This window comes from Nasonia vitripennis, chromosome 1 (genome assembly GCF_009193385.2).
Source record: "Nasonia vitripennis strain AsymCx chromosome 1, Nvit_psr_1.1, whole genome shotgun sequence".
NCBI classification, from domain to species: domain Eukaryota; kingdom Metazoa; phylum Arthropoda; class Insecta; order Hymenoptera; family Pteromalidae; genus Nasonia; species Nasonia vitripennis.
The window spans coordinates 23,002,657-23,019,955 of NC_045757.1; the positions used below are offsets into that span (position 1 = coordinate 23,002,657).

A 17,299-nucleotide genomic window follows, 5' to 3' on the forward strand; every position below is an offset into this window, starting at 1 on the left:
CACTTTTACACTTCATCATTGATAAAATCTTGAACACACAAATTTCACCTGATGTTGTTTCTAATATTCACACTTTCATAAAAACATGCATGCCAGAATAATATACAAATATGTTAGTGAGTTTTGAGTGTGATTATATGTAAATTTGTATGTATGAATATTCAAGGTTAGGTTACCGCTCTTAACACATTGCCTTGTATTTTCAAAATTTATTGTAAAATCCTTTTTTTAACGTAAATGATTTTAGAATTTACTGCGTTAAATGAATTTTGATTATTAAGTTTATGGATTTTAGGTTATAAACCCATTGCTGGAGTTAAGCACTCAACATAATGTGGACATATTATGTTGACATATTACGCTAAGAAAAAATGGCCAGTAGATATTCACCGGCCATATCTTATGGCGTATTTTCTACGAGGGTAGATCTTTGAAAATACAACTTTTTTCTATTGACATAAAATCATGGCAATGCTTATAACGAGTGTTAACAGCCCAAAATCGTTTTAATACTCCGTGCGCGAAATGCGGTTTCTCAGGCTCGTTTTCTTTGCGCGAATCACTATAGCTTTTTTAATGTTGCGTCAAGCATGTAGCATATAATAACATATCGTTGCTATGGAAACAGTATTTCGCACACGCTACACGAAAAACAAGCCTCTTGAAAAACTGCGTTTTTCGCGCACGTCATGTTAAAATTGTATATTACGATACGAGTGCGCGAAGTAGGTTATTTTTGCATGAGCGCATCTGTCGCCGCAAGGGTGACAAAAAAGCGAGTTTGATGATCACCTACGCGCACGTGTATCGTATATACTATTTTTTGACACGAGTGTGCGAATCTACGTCCTCAACAGATAAGCGTGTGCGAAATTTAGAGTTTTGCACACGCAGTAACGATCTTACGTTTTTGAATAGGAAAACGTTATTTGTGGAGTTGGAAATTATAATATTTTCTAAGAGGATAAAGTATACTTCAGTTTTTCATTCAATAAAAGACAAGCATATAATGATTGAGCGGTTAAAATTTTTTATTTTACGATAAATAAATAAGTACAGTAAAAAATTAAATCATCTCGACAATTAAAAAACGTTTTAAGGTTCTACATATGTATTCGAACGTAAACCATGATTGTGCACGATGTATGTGTGATAAGCTGCGTCACTTTCCTTGGGCATTGAAACATCTCCAGACGGTCGATCTGAAACACAAAATAACGTGATGTTGCGATCTATCATCGATAATGCTATTGTGAAAAAATGAAATGGAAGACTCACTCTGTTTGCAATAGCCTTTGTGCATCTTATAATTTTTCACGCCTGTTCGTGAAGTTGAGCATCCGGGTCCACCGCTAATTGCATCTTATATCCGCAATAGCTCCCCTTTAAATGCTCAATAATGGACTCGTAAGTCTCGTGTAGACATTTGCACGTGTTGCACTGCAGCAGGCAACTAACTTTACATTCATCGCAGTCTACTGCGTCGACCGATGTTTCATCGATGATGGGTTCGCGGCACTCCACGCAGAAGTGCGCATAAAAACGTTCATGTCCTGATACGAATAAAAAGACATTTGTAAAATTAAGAAACTCGAGAGAAAGGCAATGAGTTATTAAAAAATGTATGCACACGAACTTACCGTATTCCCTCACGCTTTTCCTTAATATCTCCGATGAGTTGGCAAAGTACTTGAACATATCTAATTCTTCCTCCGAATTCGTGTTGTTGTTCTCCAACTGAAGACTTGTAAAACAATCACTTGCACAGTCTTGAAAGTGTCTTCTTAGTTCATCGATCCGTTCGAATGTCGTTTCGCACAACTCACAGATGTATTTTGGCTGCTTGATGATGCTGGCACAAGAATTGATGTGCCGGATCGCCCAAAAACGGTGATAAAACTTCTCTCGGCACGCTAAACATTGCAGAGCTAGCTCGCCCTGGCATTTTTCGTAGTTGGCACTGTCAAGATCACAATCCGAGCAACAAATCGTCACAAGCCCTGTCAAGTCTGCAGTAACTAAAGAAATAGAATTATTATAACGATGTGATTAAAAATTGTATGAAAACTTTAATTATCTTAGATTATTGTGAAGTGTAATATGATAAGCTAATAATCAATCATGAATATAAAATAAAGTCGTGCAAAAACGTACCTTCGTTGAGATTTCCATCGAGATCCGTGTGACGAGCTTCTGCATCAATCATTCTCGTCCTACCTACAAAACGACGAACAAATATAATTAATAAGTATCGTGCATATGTGCACTCACGTCTCAACATTTCTTTTTCTAATATACGAACCAGTGTCAGAAGATGCGTAAGATTCCGCACGTGGAGATTCCATTTTACGAAAGGAAAACTTGACTGTGATGCACTACAGATTCAAACTAACGCAGGCACTAGGATATCTCTGACTAGCCAAGTCGTTGCTTCTAGAATGAAAACTTCGAACTGTCTGCTTAAAGAAATTTCGCTCTGTATATATAGCAGCGTTCTCCCTCTCCGCAAAAATTCACTTTCCCCGAGCTGTGCGTCCGAAATCCGCCTCTAGATAGCCTATAATACCTGTACCTATAAATGTAGGCTCCGGCCCGCCCCGACTCTACGGCGCGACGCCGTGGGGCGCATCTCAGCCGCCACCCCGTCGCCACGTCTCCACGTGTCTTGGGGACCAGAAAATTTTATTGCCGCAAATTTACTTTATTCCCGCAAATTCACTTTATTCCGTATTTTGCGAGAATAAAGTAAATAATCCACGACTTTAGTCTCTTGTTGCATAATGTACTATTAAGGGGGTCCGAAACCCAGGTTTTACCGATAGTACGAGTGTTCAGTAGAAAATTACTCGAAACTAAGGCAATGCAATGAATTATGAAAAATCAAGAGTTAGTTGCCCTTCCTTTTATAAATATCTATCGCTGTGGCAAGTTTCAAATAAAAATATTAACGCAATAATTAAGTTGATGCACTTCGGTGCCGGCAACTTCCCTTATATGAATGAGGAATTCTACGGGAAAAATGCCATTTTCTGATTGGAGAAAACATACATTTTCTGTTTGTGCCCTTATGCATTAGGTACATGCTCTTGAACAATGGCTATTGCTCCAAATGCCGCCGTTCGGATAAAATTTACGATATCTCTTTGGAGACAGAGGCGGAGTCCTGACTGCGATTATTCCCTTGCAGTTTCTCGGAATCGCGTCAAACATTGATTGCGTTTCCTGCATTCCCCTCGATTTTTCCATCCAGGGTTTAAGAAACGCTTGCGCGTTTTTAGGCACGACCGCGGTATGCAAGTGCCTTATACTTAATTTTTTAAGCGAAAAATGTGTGAGATGCGATATTTCATCGCAATTTTCGACCGATCGGGCTGAAATTTTAGGAGTTTGGCTCTTTGGCTCTAACTCGAATCCTATAAGCATTCTACAAAAAAAGTTAAAGTAAGAAGTTGTACCCTCGTAGGAAATTGAGGCTAATATGGCCACGAAATGCCAAATTTTATGCCCAGTAGCCAGATTATGTGGCATGTCATGGCCATATGTCCCCCCTGTTAACAGGCGACGGTAAGTGGGCATAATATGCCATAAAATTATGGCGAACGTTTTATACATGGCAACCTAACCTTGCACATGTACAAACATGACCACACTCAACACTCACACTTAAATGTACACTTTTTATGTGGGTTTAGATATTAGAAACATTAAGTAAAATTTGCGTGTTCAAGATTTGATCAACGATGAAGTGTAAAAGTGATGATCTTGATAGATATTCCCAACTCAGTGTTCAAATCAGTCGCAGGCAGTATTCATCATTATAGTGCCTTATATGCAGTGTATACGTTCAAGATGTTTAATTTATAGTGTAGATGCTTATTTTATTATGTAGGAACAGGCTAGCGTAACAATTTTTGCTTGTCTGTCTTTGCTAGCTGACCCACACCGAACCCCATGGCTCCGAGGGCAAAATTTACACATGAGTGTTGATATGAAAATTTAAACTACAGTACTTGATATAAAGACAAGTGGGTATAATGTTTCAACAGCTTGAAACAAATCACCATGAAAAATTTCAGCCCTCTAAGTATGATAGATTTTAATTGAGAGCTAAATCAAATCCTCAATGATTGTACGATTACTTTTTTCAATTTTTCTTTTTGATCTCAATAAAAACCTATCATACTTAGAGGGCTGAAATTTTGCATGGTGATTTGTTTCAAGCTGTTGAAGCAATATACCCACTTGTCTGTATCTCAAGTGCTGTAGTTTCAATTCTCACGTAAACACTCATGTGTAAATTTTGCCACCCCCCCCCATCGGAGCCATGGAGTTCGGTGTGGGTCGGCTAGCAAAGACAGACAAGCAAAAATAGTTACGCTAGCCTGTTCCTACATAATAAAATAAGCATCTACACTACAAATTAAACATCTTGCACGAATACACTGCATAAAATGCACTATAATGATGAATACTGCCTGCGACTGACTTGAACACTGAGTTGCGAATATCTATCAATATCATCACTTTTACACTTCATCATTGATAAAATCTTGAACACACAAATTTCACCTGATGTTGTTTCTAATATTCACACTTTCATAAAAACATGCATGCCAGAATAATATACAAATATGTTAGTGAGTTTTGAGTGAGATTATATGTAAATTTGTATGTATGAATATTCAAGGTTAGGTTACCGCTCTTAACACATTGCCTTGTATTTTCAAAATTTATTGTAAAATCCTTTTTTTAAACGTAAATGATTTTAGAATTTACTGCGTTAAATGAATTTTGATTATTAAGTTTATGGATTTTAGGTTATAAACCCATTGCTGGAGTTAAGCACTCAACATAATGTGGACATATTATGTTGACATATTACGCTAAGAAAAATATGGCCAGTAGATATTCACCGGCCATATCTTATGGCGTATTTTCTACGAGGGTAGATCTTTGAAAATACAACTTTTTTCTATTGACATAAAATCATGGCAATGCTTATAACGAGAGTTAACAGCCCAAAATCGTTTTTAATACTCCGTGCGCGAAATGCGGTTTCTCAGGCTCGTTTTCTTTGCGCGAATCACTATAGCTTTTTTAATGTTGCGTCAAGCATGTAGCATATAATAACATATCGTTGCTATGGAAACAGTATTTCGCACACGCTACACGAAAAACAAGCCTCTTGAAAAACCGCGCTTTTCGCGCACGTCATGTTAAAATTGTATATTACGATACGAGTGCGCGAAGTAGGTTATTTTTGCATGAGCGCATCTGTCGCCGCAAGGGTGACAAAAAAGCGAGTTTGATGATCACCTACGCGCACGTGTATCGTATATACTATTTTTTGACACGAGTGTGCGAATCTACGTCCTCAACAGATAAGCGTGTGCGAAATTTAGAGTTTTGCACACGCAGTAACGATCTTACGTTTTTGAATAGGAAAACGTTAATTGCATCTTATATCCGCAATAGCTCCCCTTTAAATGCAATGAGTTATTAAAAAATGTATGCACACGAACTTACGGTATTCCCTCACGCTTTTCCTTAATATCTCCGATGAGTTGGCAAAGTACTTGAACATATCTAATTCTTCCTCCGAATTCGTGTTGTTGTTCTCCAACTGAAGACTTGTAAAACAATCACTTGCACAGTCTTGAAAGTGTCTTCTTAGTTCATCGATCCGTTCGAATGTCGTTTCGCACAACTCACAGATGTATTTTGGCTGCTTGATGATGCTGGCACAAGAATTGATGTGCCGGATCGCCCAAAAACGGTGATAAAACTTCTCTCGGCACGCTAAACATTGCAGAGCTAGCTCGCCCTGGCATTTTTCGTAGTTGGCACTGTCAAGATCACAATCCGAGCAACAAATCGTCACAAGCCCTGTCAAGTCTGCAGTAACTAAAGAAATAGAATTATTATAACGATGTGATTAAAAATTGTATGAAAACTTTAATTATCTTAGATTATTGTGAAGTGTAATATGATAAGCTAATAATCAATCATGAATATAAAATAAAGTCGTGCAAAAACGTACCTTCGTTGAGATTTCCATCGAGATCCGTGTGACGAGCTTCTGCATCAATCATTCTCGTCCTACCTACAAAACGACGAACAAATATAATTAATAAGTATCGTGCATATGTGCACTCACGTCTCAACATTTCTTTTTCTAATATACGAACCAGTGTCAGAAGATGCGTAAGATTCCGCACGTGGAGATTCCATTTTACGAAAGGAAAACTTGACTGTGATGCACTACAGATTCAAACTAACGCAGGCACTAGGATATCACTGACTAGCCAAGTCGTTGCTTCTAGAATGAAAACTTCGAACTGTCTGCTTAAGAAATTTCGCTCTGTATATATAGCAGCGTTCTCCCTCTCCGCAAAAATTCACTTTCCCCGAGCTGTGCGTCCGAAATCCGCCTCTAGATAGCCTATAATACCTGTACCTATAAATGTAGGCTCCGGCCCGCCCCGACTCTACGGCGCGACGCCGTGGGGCGCATCTCAGCCGCCACCCCATCGCCACGTCTCCACGTGTCTTGGGGACCAGAAAATTTTATTGCCGCAAATTTACTTTATTCCCGCAAATTCACTTTATTCCGTATTTTGCGAGAATAAAGTAAATAATCCACGACTTTAGTCTCTTGTTGCATAATGTACTATTAAGGGGGTCCGAAACCCAGGTTTTACCGATAGTACGAGTGTTCAGTAGAAAATTACTCGAAACTAAGGCAATGCAATGAATTATGAAAAATCAAGAGTTAGTTGCCCTTCCTTTTATAAATATCTATCGCTGTGGCAAGTTTCAAATAAAAATATTAACGCAATAATTAAGTTGATGCACTTCGGTGCCGGCAACTTCCCTTATATGAATGAGGAATTCTACGGGAAAAATGCCATTTTCTGATTGGAGAAAACATACATTTTCTGTTTGTGCCCTTATGCATTAGGTACATGCTCTTGAACAATGGCTATTGCTCCAAATGCCGCCGTTCGGATAAAATTTACGATATCTCTTTGGAGACAGAGGCGGAGTCCTGACTGCGATTATTCCCTTGCAGTTTCTCGGAATCGCGTCAAACATTGATTGCGTTTCCTGCATTCCCCTCGATTTTTCCATCCAGGGTTTAAGAAACGCTTGCGCGTTTTTAGGCACGACCGCGGTATGCAAGTGCCTTATACTTAATTTTTTAAGCGAAAAATGTGTGAGATGCGATATTTCCTCGCAATTTTCGACCGATCGGGCTGAAATTTTAGGAGTTTGGCTCTTTGGCTCTAACTCGAATCCTATAAGCATTCTACAAAAAAAGTTAAAGTAAGAAGTTGTACCCTCGTAGGAAATTGAGGCTAATATGGCCACGAAATGCCAAATTTTATGCCCAGTAGCCAGATTATGTGGCACATCATGGCCATATGACCCCCTGTTAACAGGCGACGGTAAGTGGGCATAATATGCCATAAAATTATGGCGAACGTTTTATACATGGCAACCTAACCTTGCACATGTACAAACATGACCACACTCAACACTCACACTTAAATGTACACTTTTTATGTGGGTTTAGATATTAGAAACATTAAGTAAAATTTGCGTGTTCAAGATTTGATCAACGATGAAGTGTAAAAGTGATGATCTTGATAGATATTCCCAACTCAGTGTTCAAATCAGTCGCAGGCAGTATTCATCATTATAGTGCCTTATATGCAGTGTATACGTTCAAGATGTTTAATTTATAGTGTAGATGCTTATTTTATTATGTAGGAACAGGCTAGCGTAACAATTTTTGCTTGTCTGTCTTTGCTAGCTGACCCACACCGAACCCCATGGCTCCGAGGGCAAAATTTACACATGAGTGTTGATATGAAAATTTAAACTACAGTACTTGATATAAAGACAAGTGGGTATAATGTTTCAACAGCTTGAAACAAATCACCATGAAAAATTTCAGCCCTCTAAGTATGATAGATTTTAATTGAGAGCTAAATCAAATCCTCAATGATTGTACGATTACTTTTTTCAATTTTTCTTTTTGATCTCAATAAAAACCTATCATACTTAGAGGGCTGAAATTTTGCATGGTGATTTGTTTCAAGCTGTTGAAGCAATATACCCACTTGTCTGTATCTCAAGTGCTGTAGTTTCAATTCTCACGTAAACACTCATGTGTAAATTTTGCGACCCCCCCCCCCATCGGAGCCATGGAGTTCGGTGTGGGTCGGCTAGCAAAGACAGATAAGCAAAAATAGTTACGCTAGCCTGTTCCTACATAATAAAATAAGCATCTACACTACAAATTAAACATCTTGCACGAATACACTGCATAAAATGCACTATAATGATGAATACTGCCTGCGACTGACTTGAACACTGAGTTGCGAATATCTATCAATATCATCACTTTTACACTTCATCATTGATAAAATCTTGAACACACAAATTTCACCTGATGTTGTTTCTAATATTCACACTTTCATAAAAACATGCATGCCAGAATAATATACAAATATGTTAGTGAGTTTTGAGTGTGATTATATGTAAATTTGTATGTATGAATATTCAAGGTTAGGTTACCGCTCTTAACACATTGCCTTGTATTTTCAAAATTTATTGTAAAATCCTTTTTTTAAACGTAAATGATTTTAGAATTTACTGCGTTAAATGAATTTTGATTATTAAGTTTATGGATTTTAGGTTATAAACCCATTGCTGGAGTTAAGCACTCAACATAATGTGGACATATTATGTTGACATATTACGCTAAGAAAAATATGGCCAGTAGATATTCACCGGCCATATCTTATGGCGTATTTTCTACGAGGGTAGATCTTTGAAAATACAACTTTTTTCTATTGACATAAAATCATGGCAATGCTTATAACGAGTGTTAACAGCCCAAAATCGTTTTTAATACTCCGTGCGCGAAATGCGGTTTCTCAGGCTCGTTTTCTTTGCGCGAATCACTATAGCTTTTTTAATGTTGCGTCAAGCATGTAGCATATAATAACATATCGTTGCTATGGAAACAGTATTTCGCACACGCTACACGAAAAACAAGCCTCTTGAAAAACTGCGTTTTGCGCGCACGTCATGTTAAAATTGTATATTACGATACGAGTGCGCGAAGTAGGTTATTTTTGCATGAGCGCATCTGTCGCCGCAAGGGTGACAAAAAAGCGAGTTTGATGATCACCTACGCGCACGTGTATCGTATATACTATTTTTTGACAAGAGTGTGCGAATCTACGTCCTCAACAGATAAGCGTGTGCGAAATTTAGAGTTTTGCACACGCAGTAACGATCTTACGTTTTTGAATAGGAAAACGTTATTTGTGGAGTTGGAAATTATAATATTTTCTAAGAGGATAAAGTATACTTCAGTTTTTCATTCAATAAAAGACAAGCATATAATGATTGAGCGGTTAAAAATTTTTTATTTTACGATAAATAAATAAGTACAGTAAAAAATTAAATCATCTCGACAATTAAAAAACGTTTTAAGGTTCTACATATGTATTCGAACGTAAACCATGATTGTGCACGATGTATGTGTGATAAGCTGCGTCACTTTCCTTGGGCATTGAAACATCTCCAGACGGTCGATCTGAAACACAAAATAACGTGATGTTGCGATCTATCATCGATAATGCTATTGTGAAAAAATGAAATGGAAGACTCACTCTGTTTGCAATAGCCTTTGTGCATCTTATAATTTTTCACGCCTGTTCGTGAAGTTGAGCATCCGGGTCCACCGCTAATTGCATCTTATATCCGCAATAGCTCCCCTTTAAATGCTCAATAATGGACTCGTAAGTCTCGTGTAGACATTTGCACGTGTTGCACTGCAGCAGGCAACTAACTTTACATTCATCGCAGTCTACTGCGTCGACCGATGTTTCATCGATGATGGGTTCGCGGCACTCCACGCAGAAGTGCGCATAAAAACGTTCATGTCCTGATACGAATAAAAAGACATTTGTAAAATTAAGAAACTCGAGAGAAAGGCAATGAGTTATTAAAAAATGTATGCACACGAACTTACCGTATTCCCTCACGCTTTTCCTTAATATCTCCGATGAGTTGGCAAAGTACTTGAACATATCTAATTCTTCCTCCGAATTCGTGTTGTTGTTCTCCAACTGAAGACTTGTAAAACAATCACTTGCACAGTCTTGAAAGTGTCTTCTTAGTTCATCGATCCGTTCGAATGTCGTTTCGCACAACTCACAGATGTATTTTGGCTGCTTGATGATGCTGGCACAAGAATTGATGTGCCGGATCGCCCAAAAACGGTGATAAAACTTCTCTCGGCGCACGCTAAACATTGCAGAGCTAGCTCGCCCTGGCATTTTTCGTAGTTGGCACTGTCAAGATCACAATCCGAGCAACAAATCGTCACAAAGCCCTGTCAAGTCTGCAGTAACTAAAGAAATAGAATTATTATAACGATGTGATTAAAAATTGTATGAAAACTTTAATTATCTTAGATTATTGTGAAGTGTAATATGATAAGCTAATAATCAATCATGAATATAAAATAAAGTCGTGCAAAAAACGGTACCTTCGTTGAGATTTCCATCGAGATCCGTGTGACGAGCTTCTGCATCAATCATTCTCGTCCCTACCTACAAAACGACGAACAAATATAATTAATAAGTATCGGTGCATATGTGCACTCACGTCTCAACATTTCTTTTCTAATATACGAACCAGTGTCAGAAGATGCGTAAGATTCCGCACGTGGAGATTCCATTTTACGAAAGGAAAACTTGACTGTGATGCACTACAGATTCAAACTAACGCAGGCACTAGGATATCTCTGACTAGCCAAGTCGTTGCTTCTTTAATGAAAACTTCGAACTGTCTGCTTAAGAAATTTCGCTCTGTATATATAGCAGCGTTCTCCCTCTCCGCAAAAATTCACTTTCCCCGAGCTGTGCGTCCGAAATCCGCCTCTAGATAGCCTATAATACCTGTACCTATAAATGTAGGCTCCGGCCCGCCCCGACTCTACGGCGCGACGCCGTGGGGCGCATCTCAGCCGCCACCCCGTCGCCACGTCTCCACGTGTCTTGGGGACCAGAAAATTTATTGCCGCAAATTTACTTTATTCCCGCAAATTCACTTTATTCCGTATTTTGCGAGAATAAAGTAAATAATCCACGACTTTAGTCTCTTGTTGCATAATGTACTATTAAGGGGGTCCGAAACCCAGGTTTTACCGATAGTACGAGTGTTCAGTAGAAAATTACTCGAAACTAAGGCAATGCAATGAATTATGAAAAATCAAGAGTTAGTTGCCCTTCCTTTTATAAATATCTATCGCTGTGGCAAGTTTCAAATAAAAATATTAACGCAATAATTAAGTTGATGCACTTCGGTGCCGGCAACTTCCCTTATATGAATGAGGAATTCTACGGGAAAAATGCCATTTTCTGATTGGAGAAAACATACATTTTCTGTTTGTGCCCTTATGCATTAGGTACATGCTCTTGAACAATGGCTATTGCTCCAAATGCCGCCGTTCGGATAAAATTTACGATATCTCTTGGAGACAGAGGCGGAGTCCTGACTGCGATTATTCCCTTGCAGTTTCTCGGAATCGCGTCAAACATTGATTGCGTTTCCTGCATTCCCCTCGATTTTTCCCATCCAGGGTTTAAGAAACGCTTGCGCGTTTTTAGGCACGACCGCGGTATGCAAGTGCCTTATACTTAATTTTTTAAGCGAAAAATGTGTGAGATGCGATATTTCATCGCAATTTTCGACCGATCGGGCTGAAATTTTAGGAGTTTGGCTCTTTGGCTCTAACTCGAATCCTATAAGCATTCTACAAAAAAAGTTAAAGTAAGAAGTTGTACCCTCGTAGGAAATTGAGGCTAATATGGCCACGAAATGCCAAATTTTATGCCCAGTAGCCAGATTATGTGGCATATCATGGCCATATGTCCCCCCTGTTAACAGGCGACGGTAAGTGGGCATAATATGCCATAAAATTATGGCGAACGTTTTATACATGGCAACCTAACCTTGCACATGTACAAACATGACCACACTCAACACTCACACTTAAATGTACACTTTTTATGTGGGTTTAGATATTAGAAACATTAAGTAAAATTTGCGTGTTCAAGATTTGATCAACGATGAAGTGTAAAAGTGATGATCTTGATAGATATTCCCAACTCAGTGTTCAAATCAGTCGCAGGCAGTATTCATCATTATAGTGCCTTATATGCAGTGTATACGTTCAAGATGTTTAATTTATAGTGTAGATGCTTATTTTATTATGTAGGAACAGGCTAGCGTAACAATTTTTGCTTGTCTGTCTTTGCTAGCTGACCCACACCGAACCCCATGGCTCCGGGGGCAAAATTTACACATGAGTGTTGATATGAAAATTTAAACTACAGTACTTGATATAAAGACAAGTGGGTATAATGTTTCAACAGCTTGAAACAAATCACCATGAAAAATTTCAGCCCTCTAAGTATGATAGATTTTAATTGAGAGCTAAATCAAATCCTCAATGATTGTACGATTACTTTTTTCAATTTTTCTTTTTGCTCTCAATAAAAACCTATCATACTTAGAGGGCTGAAATTTTGCATGGTGATTTGTTTCAAGCTGTTGAAGCAATATACCCACTTGTCTTTATCTCAAGTGCTGTAGTTTAAATTCTCACGTAAACACTCATGTGTAAATTTTGCCACCCCCCCCCCCCCATCGGAGCCATGGAGTTCGGTGTGGGTCGGCTAGCAAAGACAGACAAGCAAAAATAGTTACGCTAGCCTGTTCCTACATAATAAAATAAGCATCTACACTACAAATTAAACATCTTGCACGAATACACTGCATAAAATGCACTATAATGATGAATACTGCCTGCGACTGACTTGAACACTGAGTTGCGAATATCTATCAATATCATCACTTTTACACTTCATCATTGATAAAATCTTGAACACACAAATTTCACCTGATGTTGTTTCTAATATTCACACTTTCATAAAAACATGCATGCCAGAATAATATACAAATATGTTAGTGAGTTTTGAGTGTGATTATATGTAAATTTGTATGTATGAATATTCAAGGTTAGGTTACCGCTCTTAACACATTGCCTTGTATTTTCAAAATTTATTGTAAAATCCTTTTTTTAAACGTAAATGATTTTAGAATTTACTGCGTTAAATGAATTTTGATTATTAAGTTTATGGATTTTAGGTTATAAACCCATTGCTGGAGTTAAGCACTCAACATAATGTGGACATATTATGTTGACATATTACGCTAAGAAAAATATGGCCAGTAGATATTCACCGGCCATATCTTATGGCGTATTTTCTACGAGGGTAGATCTTTGAAAATACAACTTTTTTCTATTGACATAAAATCATGGCAATGCTTATAACGAGTGTTAACAGCCCAAAATCGTTTTTAATACTCCGTGCGCGAAATGCGGTTTCTCAGGCTCGTTTTCTTTGCGCGAATCACTATAGCTTTTTTAATGTTGCGTCAAGCATGTAGCATATAATAACATATCGTTGCTATGGAAACAGTATTTCGCACACGCTACACGAAAAACAAGCCTCTTGAAAAACTGCGTTTTTCGCGCACGTCATGTTAAAATTGTATATTACGATACGAGTGCGCGAAGTAGGTTATTTTTGCATGAGCGCATCTGTCGCCGCAAGGGTGACAAAAAAGCGAGTTTGATGATCACCTACGCGCACGTGTATCGTATATACTATTTTTTGACACGAGTGTGCGAATCTACGTCCTCAACAGATAAGCGTGTGCGAAATTTAGAGTTTTGCACACGCAGTAACGATCTTACGTTTTTGAATAGGAAAACGTTATTTGTGGAGTTGGAAATTATAATATTTTCTAAGAGGATAAAGTATACTTCAGTTTTTCATTCAATAAAAGACAAGCATATAATGATTGAGCGGTTAAAAATTTTTTATTTTACGATAAATAAATAAGTACAGTAAAAAATTAAATCATCTCGACAATTAAAAAACGTTTTAAGGTTCTACATATGTATTCGAACGTAAACCATGATTGTGCACGATGTATGTGTGATAAGCTGCGTCACTTTCCTTGGGCATTGAAACATCTCCAGACGGTCGATCTGAAACACAAAATAACGTGATGTTGCGATCTATCATCGATAATGCTATTGTGAAAAAATGAAATGGAAGACTCACTCTGTTTGCAATAGCCTTTGTGCATCTTATAATTTTTCACGCCTGTTCGTGAAGTTGAGCATCCGGGTCCACCGCTAATTGCATCTTATATCCGCAATAGCTCCCCTTTAAATGCTCAATAATGGACTCGTAAGTCTCGTGTAGACATTTGCACGTGTTGCACTGCAGCAGGCAACTAACTTTACATTCATCGCAGTCTACTGCGTCGACCGATGTTTCATCGATGATGGGTTCGCGGCACTCCACGCAGAAGTGCGCATAAAAACGTTCATGTCCTGATACGAATAAAAAGACATTTGTAAAATTAAGAAACTCGAGAGAAAGGCAATGAGTTATTAAAAAATGTATGCACACGAACTTACCGTATTCCCTCACGCTTTTCCTTAATATCTCCGATGAGTTGGCAAAGTACTTGAACATATCTAATTCTTCCTCCGAATTCGTGTTGTTGTTCTCCAACTGAAGACTTGTAAAACAATCACTTACACAGTCTTGAAAGTGTCTCCTTAGTTCATCGATCCGTTCGAATGTCGTTGCGCACAACTCACAGATGTATTTTGGCTGCTTGATGATGCTGGCACAAGAATTGATGTGCCGGATCGCCCAAAAACGGTGATAAAACTTCTCTCGGCACGCTAAACATTGCAGAGCTAGCTCGCCCTGGCATTTTTCGTAGTTGGCACTGTCAAGATCACAATCCGAGCAACAAATCGTCACAAGCCCTGTCAAGTCTGCAGTAACTAAAGAAATAGAATTATTATAACGATGTGATTAAAAATTGTATGAAAACTTTAATTATCTTAGATTATTGTGAAGTGTAATATGATAAGCTAATAATCAATCATGAATATAAAATAAAGTCGTGCAAAAACGTACCTTCGTTGAGATTTCCATCGAGATCCGTGTGACGAGCTTCTGCATCAATCATTCTCGTCCTACCTACAAAACGACGAACAAATATAATTAATAAGTATCGTGCATATGTGCACTCACGTCTCAACATTTCTTTTTCTAATATACGAACCAGTGTCAGAAGATGCGTAAGATTCCGCACGTGGAGATTCCATTTTACGAAAGGAAAACTTGACTGTGATGCACTACAGATTCAAACTAACGCAGGCACTAGGATATCACTGACTAGCCAAGTCGTTGCTTCTAGAATGAAAACTTCGAACTGTCTGCTTAAGAAATTTCGCTCTGTATATATAGCAGCGTTCTCCCTCTCCGCAAAAATTCACTTTCCCCGAGCTGTGCGTCCGAAATCCGCCTCTAGATAGCCTATAATACCTGTACCTATAAATGTAGGCTCCGGCCCGCCCCGACTCTACGGCGCGACGCCGTGGGGCGCATCTCAGCCGCCACCCCATCGCCACGTCTCCACGTGTCTTGGGGACCAGAAAATTTTATTGCCGCAAATTTACTTTATTCCCGCAAATTCACTTTATTCCGTATTTTGCGAGAATAAAGTAAATAATCCACGACTTTAGTCTCTTGTTGCATAATGTACTATTAAGGGGGTCCGAAACCCAGGTTTTACCGATAGTACGAGTGTTCAGTAGAAAATTACTCGAAACTAAGGCAATGCAATGAATTATGAAAAATCAAGAGTTAGTTGCCCTTCCTTTTATAAATATCTATCGCTGTGGCAAGTTTCAAATAAAAATATTAACGCAATAATTAAGTTGATGCACTTCGGTGCCGGCAACTTCCCTTATATGAATGAGGAATTCTACGGGAAAAATGCCATTTTCTGATTGGAGAAAACATACATTTTCTGTTTGTGCCCTTATGCATTAGGTACATGCTCTTGAACAATGGCTATTGCTCCAAATGCCGCCGTTCGGATAAAATTTACGATATCTCTTTGGAGACAGAGGCGGAGTCCTGACTGCGATTATTCCCTTGCAGTTTCTCGGAATCGCGTCAAACATTGATTGCGTTTCCTGCATTCCCCTCGATTTTTCCATCCAGGGTTTAAGAAACGCTTGCGCGTTTTTAGGCACGACCGCGGTATGCAAGTGCCTTATACTTAATTTTTTAAGCGAAAAATGTGTGAGATGCGATATTTCATCGCAATTTTCGACCGATCGGGCTGAAATTTTAGGAGTTTGGCTCTTTGGCTCTAACTCGAATCCTATAAGCATTCTACAAAAAAAGTTAAAGTAAGAAGTTGTACCCTCGTAGGAAATTGAGGCTAATATGGCCACGAAATGCCAAATTTTATGCCCAGTAGCCAGATTATGTGGCATATCATGGCCATATGTCCCCCCTGTTAACAGGCGACGGTAAGTGGGCATAATATGCCATAAAATTATGGCGAACGTTTTATACATGGCAACCTAACCTTGCACATGTACAAACATGACCACACTCAACACTCACACTTAAATGTACACTTTTTATGTGGGTTTAGATATTAGAAACATTAAGTAAAATTTGCGTGTTCAAGATTTGATCAACGATGAAGTGTAAAAGTGATGATCTTGATAGATATTCCCAACTCAGTGTTCAAATCAGTCGCAGGCAGTATTCATCATTATAGTGCCTTATATGCAGTGTATACGTTCAAGATGTTTAATTTATAGTGTAGATACTTATTTTATTATGTAGGAACAGGCTAGCGTAACAATTTTTGCTTGTCTGTCGTTGCTAGCTGACCCACACCGAACCCCATGGCTCCGGGGGCAAAATTTACACATGAGTGTTGATATGAAAATTTAAACTACAGTACTTGAGATAAAAACAAGTGGGTATATTGCTTCAACAGCTTGAAACAAATCACCATGAAAAATTTCAGCCCTCTAAGTATGATAGATTTTAATTGAGAGCTAAATCAAATCCTCAATGATTGTACGATTACTTTTTTCAATTTTTCTTTTTGATCTCAATAAAAACCTATCATACTTAGAGGGCTGAAATTTTGCATGGTGATTTGTTTCAAGCTGTTGAAGCAATATACCCACTTGTCTTTATCTCAAGTGCTGTAGTTTAAATTCTCACGTAAACACTCATGTGTAAATTTTGCCACCCCCCCCCCCCCCGCCCATCGGAGCCATGGAGTTCGGTGTGGGTCGGCT

The 17,299-nt window shown here is 38.4% G+C and overlaps 4 protein-coding genes across 4 annotated transcripts; all 4 read right to left on the reverse strand.

Moving 5' to 3' along the window:
• Window positions 1-1,011: 1,011 nt before the first annotated feature.
• LOC116417022 lies at window positions 1,012-2,424 on the reverse strand. The gene is made up of 5 exons (XM_031928053.2): window positions 2,303-2,424; window positions 2,155-2,217; window positions 1,641-2,018; window positions 1,279-1,553; window positions 1,012-1,202 (listed from the first exon to the last, which is right to left on the reverse strand). The coding sequence occupies exons 1-4, from the start codon at window positions 2,343-2,345 to the stop codon at window positions 1,315-1,317; spliced, it is 723 nt and encodes a 240-aa protein (XP_031783913.1). The 5' UTR covers window positions 2,346-2,424; the 3' UTR covers window positions 1,012-1,202; window positions 1,279-1,314.
• Window positions 2,425-4,526: 2,102 nt separating this feature from the next.
• Window positions 4,527-6,509, reverse strand: LOC116416285. The gene is made up of 4 exons (XM_031924006.1): window positions 6,189-6,509; window positions 6,041-6,103; window positions 5,527-5,904; window positions 4,527-4,549 (listed from the first exon to the last, which is right to left on the reverse strand). Exons 1-4 carry the CDS (start codon window positions 6,229-6,231, stop codon window positions 4,527-4,529), a joined length of 507 nt encoding a protein of 168 aa, XP_031779866.1. The 5' UTR covers window positions 6,232-6,509.
• Window positions 6,510-9,291: 2,782 nt separating this feature from the next.
• LOC116416280 lies at window positions 9,292-10,358 on the reverse strand. Its single transcript, XM_031923998.1, has 3 exons — window positions 10,052-10,358; window positions 9,690-9,964; window positions 9,292-9,613 (listed from the first exon to the last, which is right to left on the reverse strand). The coding sequence occupies exons 1-2, from the start codon at window positions 10,356-10,358 to the stop codon at window positions 9,726-9,728; spliced, it is 546 nt and encodes a 181-aa protein (XP_031779858.1). The 3' UTR covers window positions 9,292-9,613; window positions 9,690-9,725.
• A 3,251-nt stretch (window positions 10,359-13,609) lies between these two features.
• LOC116416974 (zinc finger protein 423-like) lies at window positions 13,610-15,553 on the reverse strand. The gene is made up of 5 exons (XM_031927908.2): window positions 15,247-15,553; window positions 15,099-15,161; window positions 14,585-14,962; window positions 14,223-14,497; window positions 13,610-14,146 (listed from the first exon to the last, which is right to left on the reverse strand). Exons 1-4 carry the CDS (start codon window positions 15,287-15,289, stop codon window positions 14,259-14,261), a joined length of 723 nt encoding a protein of 240 aa, XP_031783768.1. The 5' UTR covers window positions 15,290-15,553; the 3' UTR covers window positions 13,610-14,146; window positions 14,223-14,258.
• Between the last annotated feature and the right edge of the window lie 1,746 nt (window positions 15,554-17,299).

Excerpts from the sequence above, each read along its gene's own strand:
- LOC116417022 (XM_031928053.2), bottom strand. The coding sequence starts at position 2,345 with ATGGAATCTCCACGTGCGGAATCTTACGCATCTTCTGACACTG. Across the intron at positions 2,218-2,302 it reads TTACGCATCTTCTGACACTG|GTAGGACGAGAATGATTGAT; the intron begins GTTCGTATATTA and ends GTCGTTTTGTAG. Across the intron at positions 1,554-1,640 it reads GAAAAGCGTGAGGGAATACG|GACATGAACGTTTTTATGCG; the intron begins GTAAGTTCGTGT and ends TATTCGTATCAG.
- LOC116416285 (XM_031924006.1), bottom strand. The coding sequence starts at position 6,231 with ATGGAATCTCCACGTGCGGAATCTTACGCATCTTCTGACACTG. Across the intron at positions 6,104-6,188 it reads TTACGCATCTTCTGACACTG|GTAGGACGAGAATGATTGAT; the intron begins GTTCGTATATTA and ends GTCGTTTTGTAG. Across the intron at positions 5,905-6,040 it reads CGATGGAAATCTCAACGAAG|TTACTGCAGACTTGACAGGG; the intron begins GTACGTTTTTGC and ends CTATTTCTTTAG.
- LOC116416280 (XM_031923998.1), bottom strand. The coding sequence starts at position 10,358 with ATGCCAGGGCGAGCTAGCTCTGCAATGTTTAGCGTGCGCCGAGAGAAG. Across the intron at positions 9,965-10,051 it reads GAAAAGCGTGAGGGAATACG|GACATGAACGTTTTTATGCG; the intron begins GTAAGTTCGTGT and ends TATTCGTATCAG.
- LOC116416974 (XM_031927908.2), bottom strand. The coding sequence starts at position 15,289 with ATGGAATCTCCACGTGCGGAATCTTACGCATCTTCTGACACTG. Across the intron at positions 14,963-15,098 it reads CGATGGAAATCTCAACGAAG|TTACTGCAGACTTGACAGGG; the intron begins GTACGTTTTTGC and ends CTATTTCTTTAG. Across the intron at positions 14,498-14,584 it reads GAAAAGCGTGAGGGAATACG|GACATGAACGTTTTTATGCG; the intron begins GTAAGTTCGTGT and ends TATTCGTATCAG.